The 14,943-nt window shown below is 28.6% G+C and overlaps 1 protein-coding gene across 1 annotated transcript; it reads left to right on the top strand.

Moving 5' to 3' along the window:
* Positions 1-716: 716 nt before the first annotated feature.
* Positions 717-13,965, top strand: LOC114123865 (serine/threonine-protein kinase mTOR). Its single transcript, XM_027986998.2, has 37 exons — positions 717-897; positions 1,481-1,586; positions 1,659-1,788; positions 2,534-2,769; positions 2,847-3,043; positions 3,445-3,643; positions 3,965-4,233; positions 4,303-4,474; positions 4,587-4,794; positions 4,859-5,032; positions 5,101-5,307; positions 5,390-5,595; positions 5,689-5,895; positions 5,971-6,191; positions 6,259-6,535; positions 6,800-6,997; positions 7,066-7,233; positions 7,343-7,534; positions 7,599-7,775; positions 7,833-7,946; positions 8,142-8,661; positions 8,736-8,910; positions 8,983-9,223; positions 9,305-9,490; positions 9,544-9,669; positions 9,758-9,903; positions 9,972-10,073; positions 10,152-10,392; positions 10,460-10,663; positions 10,729-11,133; positions 11,211-11,663; positions 11,752-11,892; positions 11,969-12,174; positions 12,311-12,458; positions 12,520-12,838; positions 13,108-13,294; positions 13,567-13,965. The coding sequence occupies exons 2-37, from the start codon at positions 1,494-1,496 to the stop codon at positions 13,580-13,582; spliced, it is 7,461 nt and encodes a 2,486-aa protein (XP_027842799.2). The 5' UTR covers positions 717-897; positions 1,481-1,493; the 3' UTR covers positions 13,583-13,965.
* Positions 13,966-14,943: the final 978 nt, after the last annotated feature.

Here is a 14,943-nt window from a genome sequence, read left to right as displayed (position 1 = left end):
GAGGAATACAGCAGAACAGTATTTCTTCGTTTCGAGGGAGGTCGCAATTAAATCAACAATAACGCGATGATGTAGATGAAAAGTTGAATAATACAAATCTCAAACAGGCAGTGTAGTGTAGTCATATTTAGTCTTGATGGTAGGTTATTCAAAGGAGCTAAAACAAATCATAATTCATTACCAATTGCTATAATCATTGATTATAAATACTATTTGTGATCAATGCTTATGTGTAAAAGAAGAACCCCTCTCGAAACATTGAGCTTTGGATTCCGTATCCTGCAATACGAATTATTTTAAATACACCATTAGGCATTAGTATGTACTATCTACCTAAGTAGTTAAATTTAAAAATATAAATCCTAACAGAAAGTCGAATAACTCGAATAAATTGTTTCAATTAAAATATAATAGAAATTCAAAAAAAAATAGGAAAACTTTATTCGGGGAAATTGGGTAAATGTTTGAAACCAATTACCAAAGTGCGAAGCGAACTCGAAGCCACGGACAAAGATAATAACTCTGTCCGTGCGACCGGGTTCGAAACAATCAAAGCCAAAAGATAAAATAAATAATATTATGTTTGTTTTGTTTATCTTCAAACTTGTCCAAAGTTAGTAACAAGATAGCACTGAGCTGATAACACAATGTGCGTTCTATGGTTATGAACTCCAACAAAACAGCCGGGTTTTATCATTTTAAAATCAAAATAATAAATAGTTAATGTTTTTAGTGTTATTATTTTAAAAAGTTAAGAAAACACAATACAAGTTTGAATGTTTGTTTTTAATGTTGCTATTATTGTAAATATTATGTTCGTTTTAAATTAGTGTATGATTATTGAAATATTGAATGTATCAAATGCATTAAGTCATCGATTCCAGAGACTAATTGATTGTAAGAAAACTTATTTTCAGTGTAATATGTTTTTATTAAGTAATATAACTATTTAATCTATGTTTTTGATCTTTCTATATAATTTTGTGTTGTAAATTAACAATAGATGTTATTAACATTATATTTAGTATTTACTAAGTATAGTATTTTATGAATTTTAATTATTTTAGAAAAATCTTTTTCTATGAAAATGTAACTAGACTTGAAATATATATTCTATTCTGTATAAAAAATTTAATTCTTTTAATAATTTACTTCTTTAATTATATTAAATTTAATTAATAATTATTTATTTCTGTAAAAGTAATCATATACTGAATATACTAGCCTATAGGTATTAACATTTAACATTTCTTAATTAAATTTTGATTGATCACTACTGGTAAGAAATACCTATTTAGATTATTGAAGAATAAAAAAAATTGTATCCAAATGTAATAAATTTATTTTAATAGTTTTGTTTGCCCATCTGATATCTTAGCTTTATGTAATACCATAAAATAATATACTATGTACATATTATTTCTGTTTATAGTTTAGTTGATTTTAATTATATTAAATACCTACTATTATTACATTTCAGAGCCAAAAAAAACATGTCATCTGTACGCATGCAACATTTTGTTACTAGGTTAAAGTCTAAAAATTTTGAGATCCGTAAACGTGCTGCTCGAGATTTAAATTTCTATGTAATTATCAACAAATTGTGTTATCATTTACTTAAATAAACATTAATTTGTGTTTAATTATTATGCTATAAGGTAAAAACTGAATTACGTGAAGTATCGGCAGAAGAGCGAGCAGTTTTTAATGATGAATTTCACCAACATATATATGATATGGTATCAAGTTCTGATAGCAATGAAAAAATTGGTGGAATACTTGCTATATGTGAGTATAATACAGCTATGAATAAAACAAGAATATATTATAAATAATAATAATAGGTCTTCAAATTACACATTTTTTATTATTTATTTTCACATTTTGTTTCTTAATTATAATATATAATTCATAACCAGTTTGTTTTGAAATCATTAGCTCATTTTATGTGTTTATATCACTTGAATTGTAAAGATATATTAATAATCCATTAATAATGAAGTAAATTATTACCTCACAATTCAAATACATTGATTTTGAATTTTGATTTTGAAAAGTTAAGTAGCTTAGAGTAATATATCTTAAGTATAGTTTGATTTGAAAGTTGTTCATTAATTTTAATCATATATTACATTTTGTGACATAACAATTTTTAAAGATTTATGTATCTTTAACTGGTGAGTTAAACAGAACATTTGAATATGTTAGAATTTTAATTTTTATTATATAATTTTATTTCATTATGCACGAGTAGCATTATTGACAAATTAATATATGATAGATATAAATCATTAAACTGATAAAATTGTAAACAAATTATTATAAAATGATTTTCCGCTTGTTATAATCTAATTTCATTGTTGGCATATTATTTTCGTTATTATTACTTATTATTAGTGTTGAAAAATATTTCAGATGTCTTTATAAAATATTAAATTAAAATAAATCTAAAATATTTATTTGGTAATGAAAATGTTTTATTTGTTGATTTATATTTTATTATTTAATGACATTATTGAATTAATTTTTACAGTGTGTTTAATTGGTGCTGATGTTGGCAATAAAAATAACCGTATTAGTAGGTTTGCAAACTATCTACGTAATTTATTGCCATCTGCTGATTCTGCAGTTATGGAACTTGCTGCCAAAACAGTTGGAAAATTAGCCTTGGACTCTGGTACTTATGCAGACCAATATGTAGAATTTGAGGTAAAAAGAGCATTCGAATTTTTGGGTGGTGTACGAAATGAACCAAAAAGATATGCGGCAGTGAGTAACATCATTTGATATATTAATATTATTATTGGTACTAGTGATCGTAATGGTACAATTTATTTGTTTATAAGGTGCTCATACTCAGAGAAATTGCTACTATGGTTCCAACTCTTTTTTTTCAACATGCAGCTCAGTTTTTTGACTTGGTACTAAATGTAGCACGTGATCCAAAACCAAACATTAGAGAAGGTGCTGTAGAAGCATTGAGAGCAGCACTTGTTGTAACTGCTCAAAGAGAAACGTCTAAACAAACACAGAAGTCTGAATGGTACTAATAAGAAATATTTAAACACGAATCTGATTTGGTTTATCTCACCAAAATCTTTTTTCTAATTATGTATTATTTAAAAAAATTAATACTTTTTTATTTAGCTTCAATTATCATAATTTCTTTTCTGGTTTACTTAAACTTAATACTCGGTATAAAATCTGTTTCCTTATTTCTTACAAACTTAAGACAACAAACATATGGAGTTAATTTATTTGACTATTTTGAAAATAATTATTATTTCTCATTATGTTATCAAACAGTTGTTGAAATTTCAATGTTTAAAAGGGAATAGATTAAATATGTGGGTGGGTATTTTTAAAGTAAAATATGGTGAAATATATTGTTTATTATATCTAAACTTATGTTGTTAATTTAATGTTGTATTTTTCTCTTGTTAGGTATAAGCAATGTTATGAAGAAGTTATGAATGGAATTGATGATTCTATAAATAAAGAAAAAGGCATTGTTCGTGACGATAAAATTCATGGATCATTATTAGTGTTAAACGAATTGCTTAGAGTCAGCAATGTTAATTGGGAAAGACGAAATGACTCTTTGATGCAAAGATTACAGTGGGATCAAAGTCAGACTAGTGCGGTTAGATATATTTATGGCAAATAAAATGTAGCTTTAAATTTTACTCTACTGGAAATTTTATTCATATAATTTTCTCCAAATCATCTCCATTTGTAATTTATAAGTCCTTTGTTATATAATTGTTTACCACATTTATTATTTATTTTTATACTGAATTGTTATCCTATAATTTCTCATATAATTAAAGATTTATTACAGTTTATTTTCTTTTACTTGATAAAAAGTGTAATAATTCTATTATCATGATTTTATTTTTAGATAAAAAAAAAAAAAATACAAATACAAATTCAAATAATAAAATTAAAAAGTGTTTGATTTTAGGAAATATTAAGTTTACTACCTCGAACAAAGTCTGCTTTGAAAGGGCTGGTAGGTGGTTCTGGACGAACAGATGATGACTCAGTAAGAATTGCATCATCAGGTATTCGATATGAAAGCAGTGCTTGTAAAAATTTACTTCAAGAAAACTATGATCGAGTTTGTTCATCAGCAATATCTCATAGAATGTGCAGAAATCTCTTAGTTAATTCTGCTTTGATGAAATTGGTACCTAGACTAGCTGCATTCAATAAATCAATTTTTGTTCAAAAGTAATCAAGTGTTATTGTACTATTTTAATACTTTTATTGATCTGTTCTTAAAAACATTTTATTTTCTAGTTATTTAAATTCTTCAATGCTGTTTCTTCTTGCAACTATTCGTGGCCGTGATCGTGATCAACGAACTTATGCATTTGTTGCTGTTGGTCTTGTTGCAATAGCTATTGAAGATCATATCAAGCCATATTTATCTAAAATTTTAGAATTAATACGTAGTTTCTTACCATCCAAGGTATTTTTAAATAATATGTTCATAGTTTTCTTTTTAAACAGACTTGTAATTAGCAATTATATGGTTTATTATTGTATTAATCATAATAATATATTATTGAACTTTCTTACAGGATAGTTCAAAAAAAAAACCTACAAATCCTGAACCAGCAGTTTATGTTTGTATTACATTATTGGGAATTGCAACTCAACACAATATTAAGAATGATCTTAAAGAACTTCTTGAACCCATGTTGGCCATGGGTCTCAGTCCTACACTCACAATAGCCTTTAAAGAATTGGCAGTAGCTGTACCTGCTTTGAAAAAAGATATATCTGATGGTTAACAAAAAAGTTCATTTAAGCTTAATTTTCTTTAATTATAAACATTTTTTTTTTTTTTTAGGATTGCTGAAAATATTGTCTCAAGTGCTTAACAACCGTAGTTCTTCAATAGCATTGCCAATATCTGTTACAAGTTCTGCACTCAGTTTGTCATTAATGCCATCAGTTCTTGAGTCTCAAAATATTTCTAATATTGTTTTGGCGCTTAGAACACTTGGGAGTTTTAACTTTGAAGGTAAATATAATTATAATTAAATTAATAAATGAGAATATGTGACAATTTGATTATTATAACATTTATAGGACATTCTTTACTCCAATTTTTACGTCGCTGCGCTGAGCATTACCTAGGAAGTGAACAGCAGGAAGTTCGAATTGAATCTGTTAGAACATGTAGTCGTTTATTGCGTTTGGCAATTGAGTCACCACAAAGTAAAACATCTCATACAGTTAGATATACAATTTCTACAGTCATCAAGCAACTGCTTGTTGTTGGAGTTTCTGATACTGGTCAGTAAGATAAATGTTGTTTGTATACAAACTTTAAAATTAAGAACAGATAATAATTTGATTTGTTTTCTCATTATGTTAGATCCTGATGTGCGTTATGTAGTGTTTGAGAATCTCGATCGTAGTTTTGATTTTTATCTAGCTCAAGTGCATAACCTCACTGCATTATTTATGGCTATGAATGATGTGAATTTTGAAATAAGAGAAATGGCCCTCTGTACTATAGGGCGACTTAGCTTGGTAAATCCTGCTTATGTAATGCCACCATTGCGAAAAACACTAATGCAGGTTTGTTAAATTATTTATTAATAATATTCTTAATGATAAAACAAAGAATTTGATGAAAATTAAATTAAATATATCATAACTTTTTGGTATTAGTGTTTGACTGAACTTGAACATAGTGGAATGGGTCGTAATAAAGAGCAAAGTGCCAGAATGATTGACCACATGGCTGTTCATGCTCCTCGTCTTGTGTCTCCATATGTACAACCAGTTTTAAAAATATTAGTTCCTAAACTTCATGAACCAGATTTAAATCCGAGTATTTTGATAAGTATACTCGCATGTATTGGGGATTTGGCACAGGTAAGTTCAGTATATTTTTATTTTATCTAGAATAAAATAATAAATTATTGGTGTGTTTGTGATTGAAATTAACAGGTAAATGGAGAAGAAATGTGTTGTTGGACTGATGAACTGTTGCCTTTCTTATTGGATATGTTAGGTGATGGTGGATCACAAGAAAAACGTGGAGTTGCTCTGTGGGTACTTGGTAAATTAGTCGAAGGACTTGGCTATGTCATTCAACCATATGAAAAATACCCTTCATTATTGGACACTTTACTTGGATTTTTAAAAACTGAACAACAACCTATAGTCAGGTGAATTTATACATTTTATAAAATAATTTATTCATTAACTAATATGATTTTTTTATTTTTACTTTAGAAGAGAAACAATTCGGGTACTTGGACTCCTCGGAGCCTTAGATCCTTATAAACATAAAATGAACTTGGGACAGATTGATTCCCAAATCGAGTCTACTGCTTTACTTTCAATGACTGATCCACGCCCTATATCAGAAACCGAATGGACAACTAGTGAAATGTTAGTAAATATGAGTACTTCAACATTGGAAGAATATTATCCAGCTGTAGCGGTTGCAACGCTTATCCGTATTATTCGTGATCCAAATCTATTTCAACATCATACTATGGTTGTACAAGTTAGTAAAAATGAATTTTTTAAATGCGTATTGTATTTTAAGTTTCTTTATTTTGCCAAAAATTATCTTAACTTGCATTGAAAATTGTAAGATATTTATTTTAAATTGATACTGAACTGAGTAGTCACTATACTTGAAACATGTATTAGGTATTATTTATTTATGTATTTTTTCAGTCAAGACATTCAGTTATTATTTAAGTATTTGTTATTTAGTTTTTATGTTTGTGTACTATTGATAATTAATATATATATTATATTTTAGGCCATAACATTTATCTTTCAATCTTTGGGTATAAAATGTATAGCATACATACCACAAGTTATGCCCAGTTTTTTAAATGTAATTCGTACAGCTGATGCCAACTTTAGAGAATATCTATTCCAGCAACTAGGTGTACTTATAAATATTGTTGGTCCACATATCAGGAACTATTTGGATGATATATTTTTGTTAATTAAAGTTAGTTATTGCACATTAAAGATTTATAAATACTTAATTTTGATGTAAAAATTAATTAATTTTTTTAGGAATTATGGATCCCAAATAGTTCACTTCAATGTACTTTAATTCAGCTAGTTGAATACATAGTTGTAGCGCTTGGAGCTCAATTTAAAACCTACTTATCTCAATTAATGCCTAACATACTAAGAATACTTTATCATGATTCTAGTAAAAACCACAATGTTACCAAGAGAGTAAGACATTATTTATTATGATAATTTATTACTTTTATTAATTTGTCTATAAATATTAAATATATAAATGCATTATTATTTATTTATATTATAATTTGTTAACTTTTAGATGGTTGTAGCTTTACGTAAATTTGGTATTAACTTGGATGAATATTTACACATGATTATGCCACCACTTGTAAATTTATTTGATACCACTGATCATCCTATTCAAGTCAGCCAAGCGGCAATGGAAACTGTTGCACAATTAGCATACACTTTAGATTTTACCGACTATGCATCACGCATAATACATGGAATTGTATGAATATTTGTTGCAGTTTAGGTCAATATTATCTATAATGAATTTGTTGAATATCTTTTAGGTGAATTCCATAGAAAGTACACCAGAACTTAAAAAAAATGCTATGGAAACATTATGTGCATTGATATGTCAATTGGGTCGCAAGTATACAATATTTATGCCACTTGTTGCACGCACTTTAAATAAATGTCGCTATAATTATCCTCCTTATGACATGCTCATTACTTATATATCATCAGTATGTGATTAAATTAATGTCACAAAACAATATCATTTTCTAATTAATTTTTTTTAGAACAATGATGGAAGTCTAGAAGAAAATCTATTGCTTTCTAGACATAAGCAGTTAAAAAATAAAAAAGAAGTTGGCGTAAATCTAGTTGGAGATTCAGCTACTATAATAAAAAAGGTGTTTTTTGATAGTATTGTTTTAAGAAGAATTATATAAATAATATTACCATAAAATAAAAATAACCTCTTTTTATGTGTGTTTAAATTATCTATATCTATTAATTAAGTATAGATAATAATACAAAAAAAAAAAAAAAAAAATCAGCCATTAATAATTTTTGCCAAATTTAGTATAATATTTATTTTTTTATAGATGCATACATCATTGCCAAATTTACAAAAAGCATGGTTAACAAATCGTTGTGTTTCTAAAGATGATTGGCTAGAATGGTTAAGACGACTTGGCATTGACTTCTTGAAAGAATCACCATCACCAGCACTGCGTTCATGTTGGGCACTTGCCCAAACATATTCTCAATTGCCTAAAGATCTTTTCAATGCAGCATTTGTTAGTTGTTGGACAGAATTGACAGAACCACTTAGAAAAGAGCTAATACAGACGTTAGAACAGGCATTGATGGTTTCTGATCTCCCTGAAATGACACAAACTATACTGAATTTGGCTGAATTTATGGATCACTGTGAAAAAGGACCATTGCCAATTGATCCTCATATACTTGGCGAAAGAGCTATGGACTGCCGAGCTTATGCAAAAGCTTTGCACTACAAAGAAGATGAGTACATCAAAGAGATAAATAGTCAAGTATGCCCAAATATAATTGAATCACTTATATCTATCAACAACAAATTACAACAAAAAGAAGCAGCATCAGGTATATAAATAATTATTATTACAATAAAATGTTTGTTAATTAATGTGTTATTTATTGTTATTAATGTGAACTAGGTTTACTGGAAGTGGTTATGAGTAAACAAGAAGAAGACCAAGAACCTGGTGAACAGTTGAAAATACAAGCTAGGTGGTTTGAAAAACTACATAACTGGGAACAAGCACTGTCATGTTACGAAGGATTTTTGCAAAAGGAACCAAATGATATAGAATGGTCATTAGGAGAAATGAGGTAGGCTATATTTATAAAATGTTATAATCAATTCTTAGAATCTATAAATTGATTTATTTTTAATATTGACAGGTGTTTGGAATCTTTGGGTCAATGGGAAAAGCTGAATAATGTGGCTGCTTCTCATTGGTTACACTTTCCTGAGAGTGGGCGTGAAAAAATGTCAAGGGTTGCTGCAGCAGCAGCCTGGGGATTAAAACAGTGGCAACAAATGGCAATTTATGTAGATTTTATACCGAGAGACACTATGGATGGAGCCTTTTACAGAGCAGTCTTATCTATTCACGGAGAGCAGTATGAAAACGCTCAAAAAGTATGATACATACTTCAATATATTTATTATTTAAAAAGTTGATTTATACTGTCATACTATAACAATTATCTATGTTTATAGTTTATTGATTTGGCTCGGGAAATTTTGGATACTGAGCTTACAGCCGCTGCAGCAGAAAGTTACCAGCGAGCTTATGGCGCCATGGTTTCTGTACAAATGTTGTCTGAACTCGAAGAAGTTATTCAATATAAACTGAAACCAGAGAAACGTCACATAATATATAGAGTCTGGTGGGACAGGCTTCAGGTAATAATAATTATAGAAAATTTGATTCATTTAATATTTTAAAATTACTTTAGGGATGTCAACGAGTTGTTGAAGACTGGCAGCGTATAATTCAAGTACATTCGTTGGTGTTAAGTCCCGAAGAAGATATAAATACGTGGCTTAAGTATGCCGCTTTGTGTCGTAAATCGTCACGTTTGGTAAATTTATATTTAATTTTGCAGTTTTTACTTATTGTTGTTTAGAAAGTGTATAAATTTTACTTTATATTTCAAATACCATGTTCAGGTTTTGTCTCATAAGACTCTTACAACACTATTGGGTACGGATCCTTCAAAAAATCCTACTGAACCATTACCAATGACTCATCCTCAAGTTACATTTGCATACATTAAGCATATGTGGACTTCTGGAACCAAATCGGAAGCTTTCAAGTAAATAATAAATATTTAATAGTTACATAGATTCAAATGTTTGGACATAATTTGTTTTTTATTTTTAGTCATTTGAATAGTTTGATTCATAATGTGCTGACACAGTTAAGACAAAAAGGAAAAGATAATGAAAAACTTAGAAGTGATTCTACTAAAAAACTGTTGGCAAGGTTCAGTTCAAACTGTGATAAAAATTTTTATTTTTATTTTTATTTAAATTAAATATATATATAATTTTTATTTTTTAGATGCTATTTAAAGTTAGGATATTGGCAAGAAGAGCTTCAGGGCTTGACAGAATTGTCAATACCCAATGTTTTAGAATACTACTCTGCGGCAAAATCTCATGATCCCTGTTGGTATAAAGCATGGCATTCATGGGCATACATGAATTTTGAAACTGTACTTTTCTACAAACATCAACAAAACAAGTCACAGGCAAATGATCAGTCTGTTGAAAAAGGAATAATTGATAAAGCTAATTCTGAGGTAATTAAATTAGTTTTGAACTATTTTTATTATTCTAGATTTTTTTAAATAATTTTTAATTTTATAGATTCCAAAGTCTGAAGACTACATTACAAAGTTTACAGTACCAGCAGTTGAAGGATTTTTTAGATCTATTTCACTATCCCAAGGTAGTTCATTACAAGATACATTAAGACTTTTAACTCTTTGGTTTGAGTATGGTCAAAATCATGATGTGTATCAAGCCATTGTTGATGGCTTGAAATCTAGTCATATAAATACGTGGTTACAAGTAATAAATTGTAAAATTAATACTTAAACAAAACCATACTATATATATCTAAAATTGTGGCTTAGGTAATACCTCAACTGATTGCTCGCATTGACACGCCTCGCACACTGGTCAGCCGTTTAATTCAAGTTCAGTTAATTGATATAGGCAAACACCATCCACAGGCTTTGGTTTATCCATTGACTGTGGCAAATAAATCTGCTAGTGTAGCACGAAAGAATGCTGCAAGAAAAATCTTAAAAACAATGTGTGAACATAATCCAAATTTAGTGCAGCAAGCGGTCATGGTTAGTGATGAACTACTAAGGGTTGCTATACTTTGGCATGAGTTGTGGCATGAGGCTTTGGAAGAAGCCAGTAGGTTGTACTTTGGTGAAAATAATGTGAAAGGAATGTATGAAGTTTTAGAACCATTGCATGCTATGCTGGAAAAAGGGCCACAGACTCTAAAAGAAACTTCATTTCACCAAGTATGTATTGAACAATTTATGTACTAAGTATGCATTAATATAATAATTAAAAAATGTATTAATATATTTTTATCTAGACGTATGGTAGAGATTTGGTTGAAGCTTTAGATTGGTGTAATCGTTATCTGGTTTCTGGCAATAATCGTGACTTGAATCAAGCATGGGATTTGTATTATCACGTTTTCCGACGAATATCAAGGCAATTGCCTCAACTTACAACTCTAGAACTTCAGTATGTCAGTCCGCAATTGCATCAAAGTCGTAACATGGAACTTGCAGTTCCTGGTTCATACATACCTGGTCAACCTATTGTCAGGATTGCTTACATTCAGAGCTCATTGACTGTAATCAGTTCTAAGCAACGTCCTCGCAAATTAGTTATTAAAGGTAGTGATGGAAATGAATTTATGTTCCTGTTGAAAGGGCATGAAGACCTTAGACAAGATGAAAGAGTTATGCAACTCTTTGGTTTAGTCAACACACTGTTACTAAATGACCCTGACACGTTTAGACGAAATTTAACTATTCAGGTGCTTGTTATTTTTTAATATTTTTTTCCTCATAAATTATACCTAAAATATCAATATATCTATAATTTTTATTTTAAAATATTTCTAGAGATATGCTGTTATACCTTTATCAACAAACTCTGGACTTATTGGTTGGGTACCTCATTGTGACACATTACATACTCTAATACGTGATTTCAGAGAAAAGAAGAAGACGTTATTGAATATAGAACATAGAATCATGTTAAGAGTAGGTTTATATTATCAGTGCTTAAAATTTTAAATTATTATTAGTATGACTTTTATCTTAAACATGTATTTTTTAGATGGCACCAAATTATGATCATTTAACATTAATGCAAAAGGTTGAAGTATTTGAACACGCTTTAACTAGTACCCTTGGAGATGATCTAGCAAGATTACTATGGCTGAAGTCTCCATCATCTGAAGTTTGGTTTGATCGTAGAACTAATTACACAAGGTCATTGGCTGTGATGTCTATGGTTGGCTATATTCTTGGATTAGGAGACAGGTAAAATTAATCTTAACATAATACATTATTATACTAGATGGACCATGGTTAAAAATAGTATAGTGACTTACCCTGTATTCAATTATGCACCTATTTTAATTAAATTGTCTTGGCTAATACATTGTTTTACTTTAAGACATCCTTCAAATTTGATGCTGGACCGTTTAAGTGGTAAAATATTACATATTGATTTTGGGGATTGTTTTGAAGTGGCTATGACACGTGAAAAGTTTCCAGAAAAAATTCCTTTCAGACTTACTAGAATGCTTATTAATGCTATGGAAGTATGTATAACTTGTTTAATTGTTTTTGAGCAGTGGTAAAAAGTTTTTATTGTATTATTAGATCACTGGTATCGAGGGAACCTATCGTAGAACATGCGAAAGTGTTATGACTGTGCTTCGAAACAACAAAGACAGCTTGATGGCTGTGCTAGAAGCTTTTGTCTATGACCCATTGCTTAATTGGCGTTTAATGGATGCTGGTGTTGGAGCACGAAGAACAGCAGCTGCAACTGCTGGTGCTACAGTTGTTGGAACAAATCCTATAAGTGCAGCCTCTGCAGCCACTACAGTTTCAGAAGAAGTGAGCATGGCTACTAGTTTTGCAGCTTCTCTTAGTAAAAAAGCTGCTCCTATGAATGTTGGCCCAGGAGGTGATAATGGTATGTTAACAAAATTACAAATTTAACAGTACTCATAAATTATGTCTCATGAAAAAAAGGTACCATTTTTTGCTTATAGATTGAGCTAAGAACTATAACTGAGCTAATTTGTGTGTGTATGGGGAGGGAGGGTTATCAGGAGCAAAGAGGTGTAGAGATATGCAAGAATATTGATTATTCATTGAGAAGCTGTACCTTTCTTTCCTGAGATAGACTATAGTATTGAAATGTAATTTTAATGTATAATACGTCTGGTGGGTGGTGTTTAGGTAATATTGAGACTGAGCCAACAGAAGCATTGAACATGAAAGCTCTAGCAATTGTCACAAGAGTTCGTGAAAAATTGACTGGTAAAGACTTTATACATGAACAAGAACTAACTGTTCCCAGACAAGTAAATTTACTTATACAACAAGCTACTGCTAATGAAAACCTTTGTCAATGCTATATTGGTTGGTGAGTATAAATTATGGGTTTTTATTTTTATTTAAATTTAATTTTAAGTATTTTTGTCAAATTTAAAAATTTAAACTAAAACTTTATAAAAATAAAAATAAATTCTTAGAAAAAGTTTAAACTATCTTTTATCAATTACATTAGTATTTTTTCCTTCTTACATTTATATCTATAGTTTTTAATGTAGCATAATGTTGCAATGTTGTTATTGATTATAATTTTTTGACATAATATTTGCAAAATAAATTCTAATATGTTTAATTAAATTTCAGGTGTCCGTTTTGGTGAAATTTCATACTACCTCTGTTGTTACACAATACACAATATATTATACATTATTGTTATTACATTTTATACACTAATTTAAGATTAAGAACGTTTTAAGAATGTTTAATGTAGGTACATGAAATGTGTATATATTTTTGTTTTTATTTAAAATTATTTTCATTTTTTTTTTGTCATTACTGCATCTAAACCAATATGGTACATTTGTAATTTGAAATTTTATTTTTAAAATTTTGTTTTTATGTTTTGATGAAGCCTATGTTATTTTTACTTGAAGCCAAGATTTAATTGTATACTTTAAACACACAATTGTACAAAAAAGTGTATAAAAGATTTTCATTGAGAAACAATTAATAAAATATCCAAAGCAAAAATTATTGATACAAGTTCAAACACATGTTGATGTATAAATATAGTTATTTAAATATCTTTATATTAAAGAAGATCAATATGAATTTGATCTGTATCAGAACTTATTGTTTAGTTGTTTTGAATAAATTGAAAATACCAGGAAAAACATCAAGAAAAGTGGGTATAACTTATTGTTTTTACATAAATCTAGTTTTCGACAAAATCAATTTTATTTTTTTGGTGTGATTCTAAAATGAATAATTACGATTACAGATATGCTATGAATATAGCATATGTATATATTATATATTATCTTTAATTGTGCGAATAATCATAGGTCCATAGATTCTTGAGATTCAACAAATGTTAAATTATTATTTTTTTTTTTTGCATAATATAATTTAAAAAATATTTAAACCTTTTTAAAGCTATTTAAAGACATTTCAAATTTTTAAATTTTATTTATCTAAATATAATACAATTTTTGTTTACTAAAATTAGGTTAGGTTTTTGACATTAAACTAAATATAAGAGGACAGTTACCTATATTTTATATAATATTTTTATAATTCACTAAGTACCTACCTAATACATAATTATTAATAGTATAATACATAGGACTTATGTGTTGAATGATTCATAATACCTAACCAGTAACTAAACATTATATTATAAATCTGTATATGTTAAACGTTATAATATCAATATATTATATCAATGAATTTAAAAACAAGTCATTGAGTAACTAGTTATAATACATTTTAACTACTTAACCTTTGACCTTTTAACTAATTGGGAAGCTTGATGCCCTAAAGCCCTAATTATGCCAATGTTTTTTGTATAATTTTTAATCACACACGCATTAGTTGTCACTCATCACTCATGAGTATACATCAGCGGTTCCCAAAAATTTTTTTTGCGGTGCCCTTGTTAGGATCAAATTCAGTCGTAGTGACCTGTTGTGAATACCATAAAAGAGAACAAAAAAAAATTCCAAAAATAGTAAATTATTT

Source organism: Aphis gossypii, chromosome 1, assembly GCF_020184175.1.
Source record: "Aphis gossypii isolate Hap1 chromosome 1, ASM2018417v2, whole genome shotgun sequence".
Lineage (NCBI taxonomy): Eukaryota > Metazoa > Arthropoda > Insecta > Hemiptera > Aphididae > Aphis > Aphis gossypii.
The sequence above is the reverse complement of the archived record's forward strand: the minus strand, read 5'-3'. Positions and strand labels throughout refer to the sequence as shown.

What these genes read in the sequence shown, in the direction of transcription:
- LOC114123865 (XM_027986998.2), top strand. Translation starts at nt 1,494, where the DNA reads ATGTCATCTGTACGCATGCAACATTTTGTTACTAGGTTAAAGTCTAAA. An exon ending in TGGGAGTTTTAACTTTGAAG is followed by an intron (nt 5,033 to 5,100) that starts GTAAATATAATT and finishes TAACATTTATAG; the next exon opens with GACATTCTTTACTCCAATTT. An exon ending in GAACAACAACCTATAGTCAG is followed by an intron (nt 6,192 to 6,258) that starts GTGAATTTATAC and finishes TTTTTACTTTAG; the next exon opens with AAGAGAAACAATTCGGGTAC.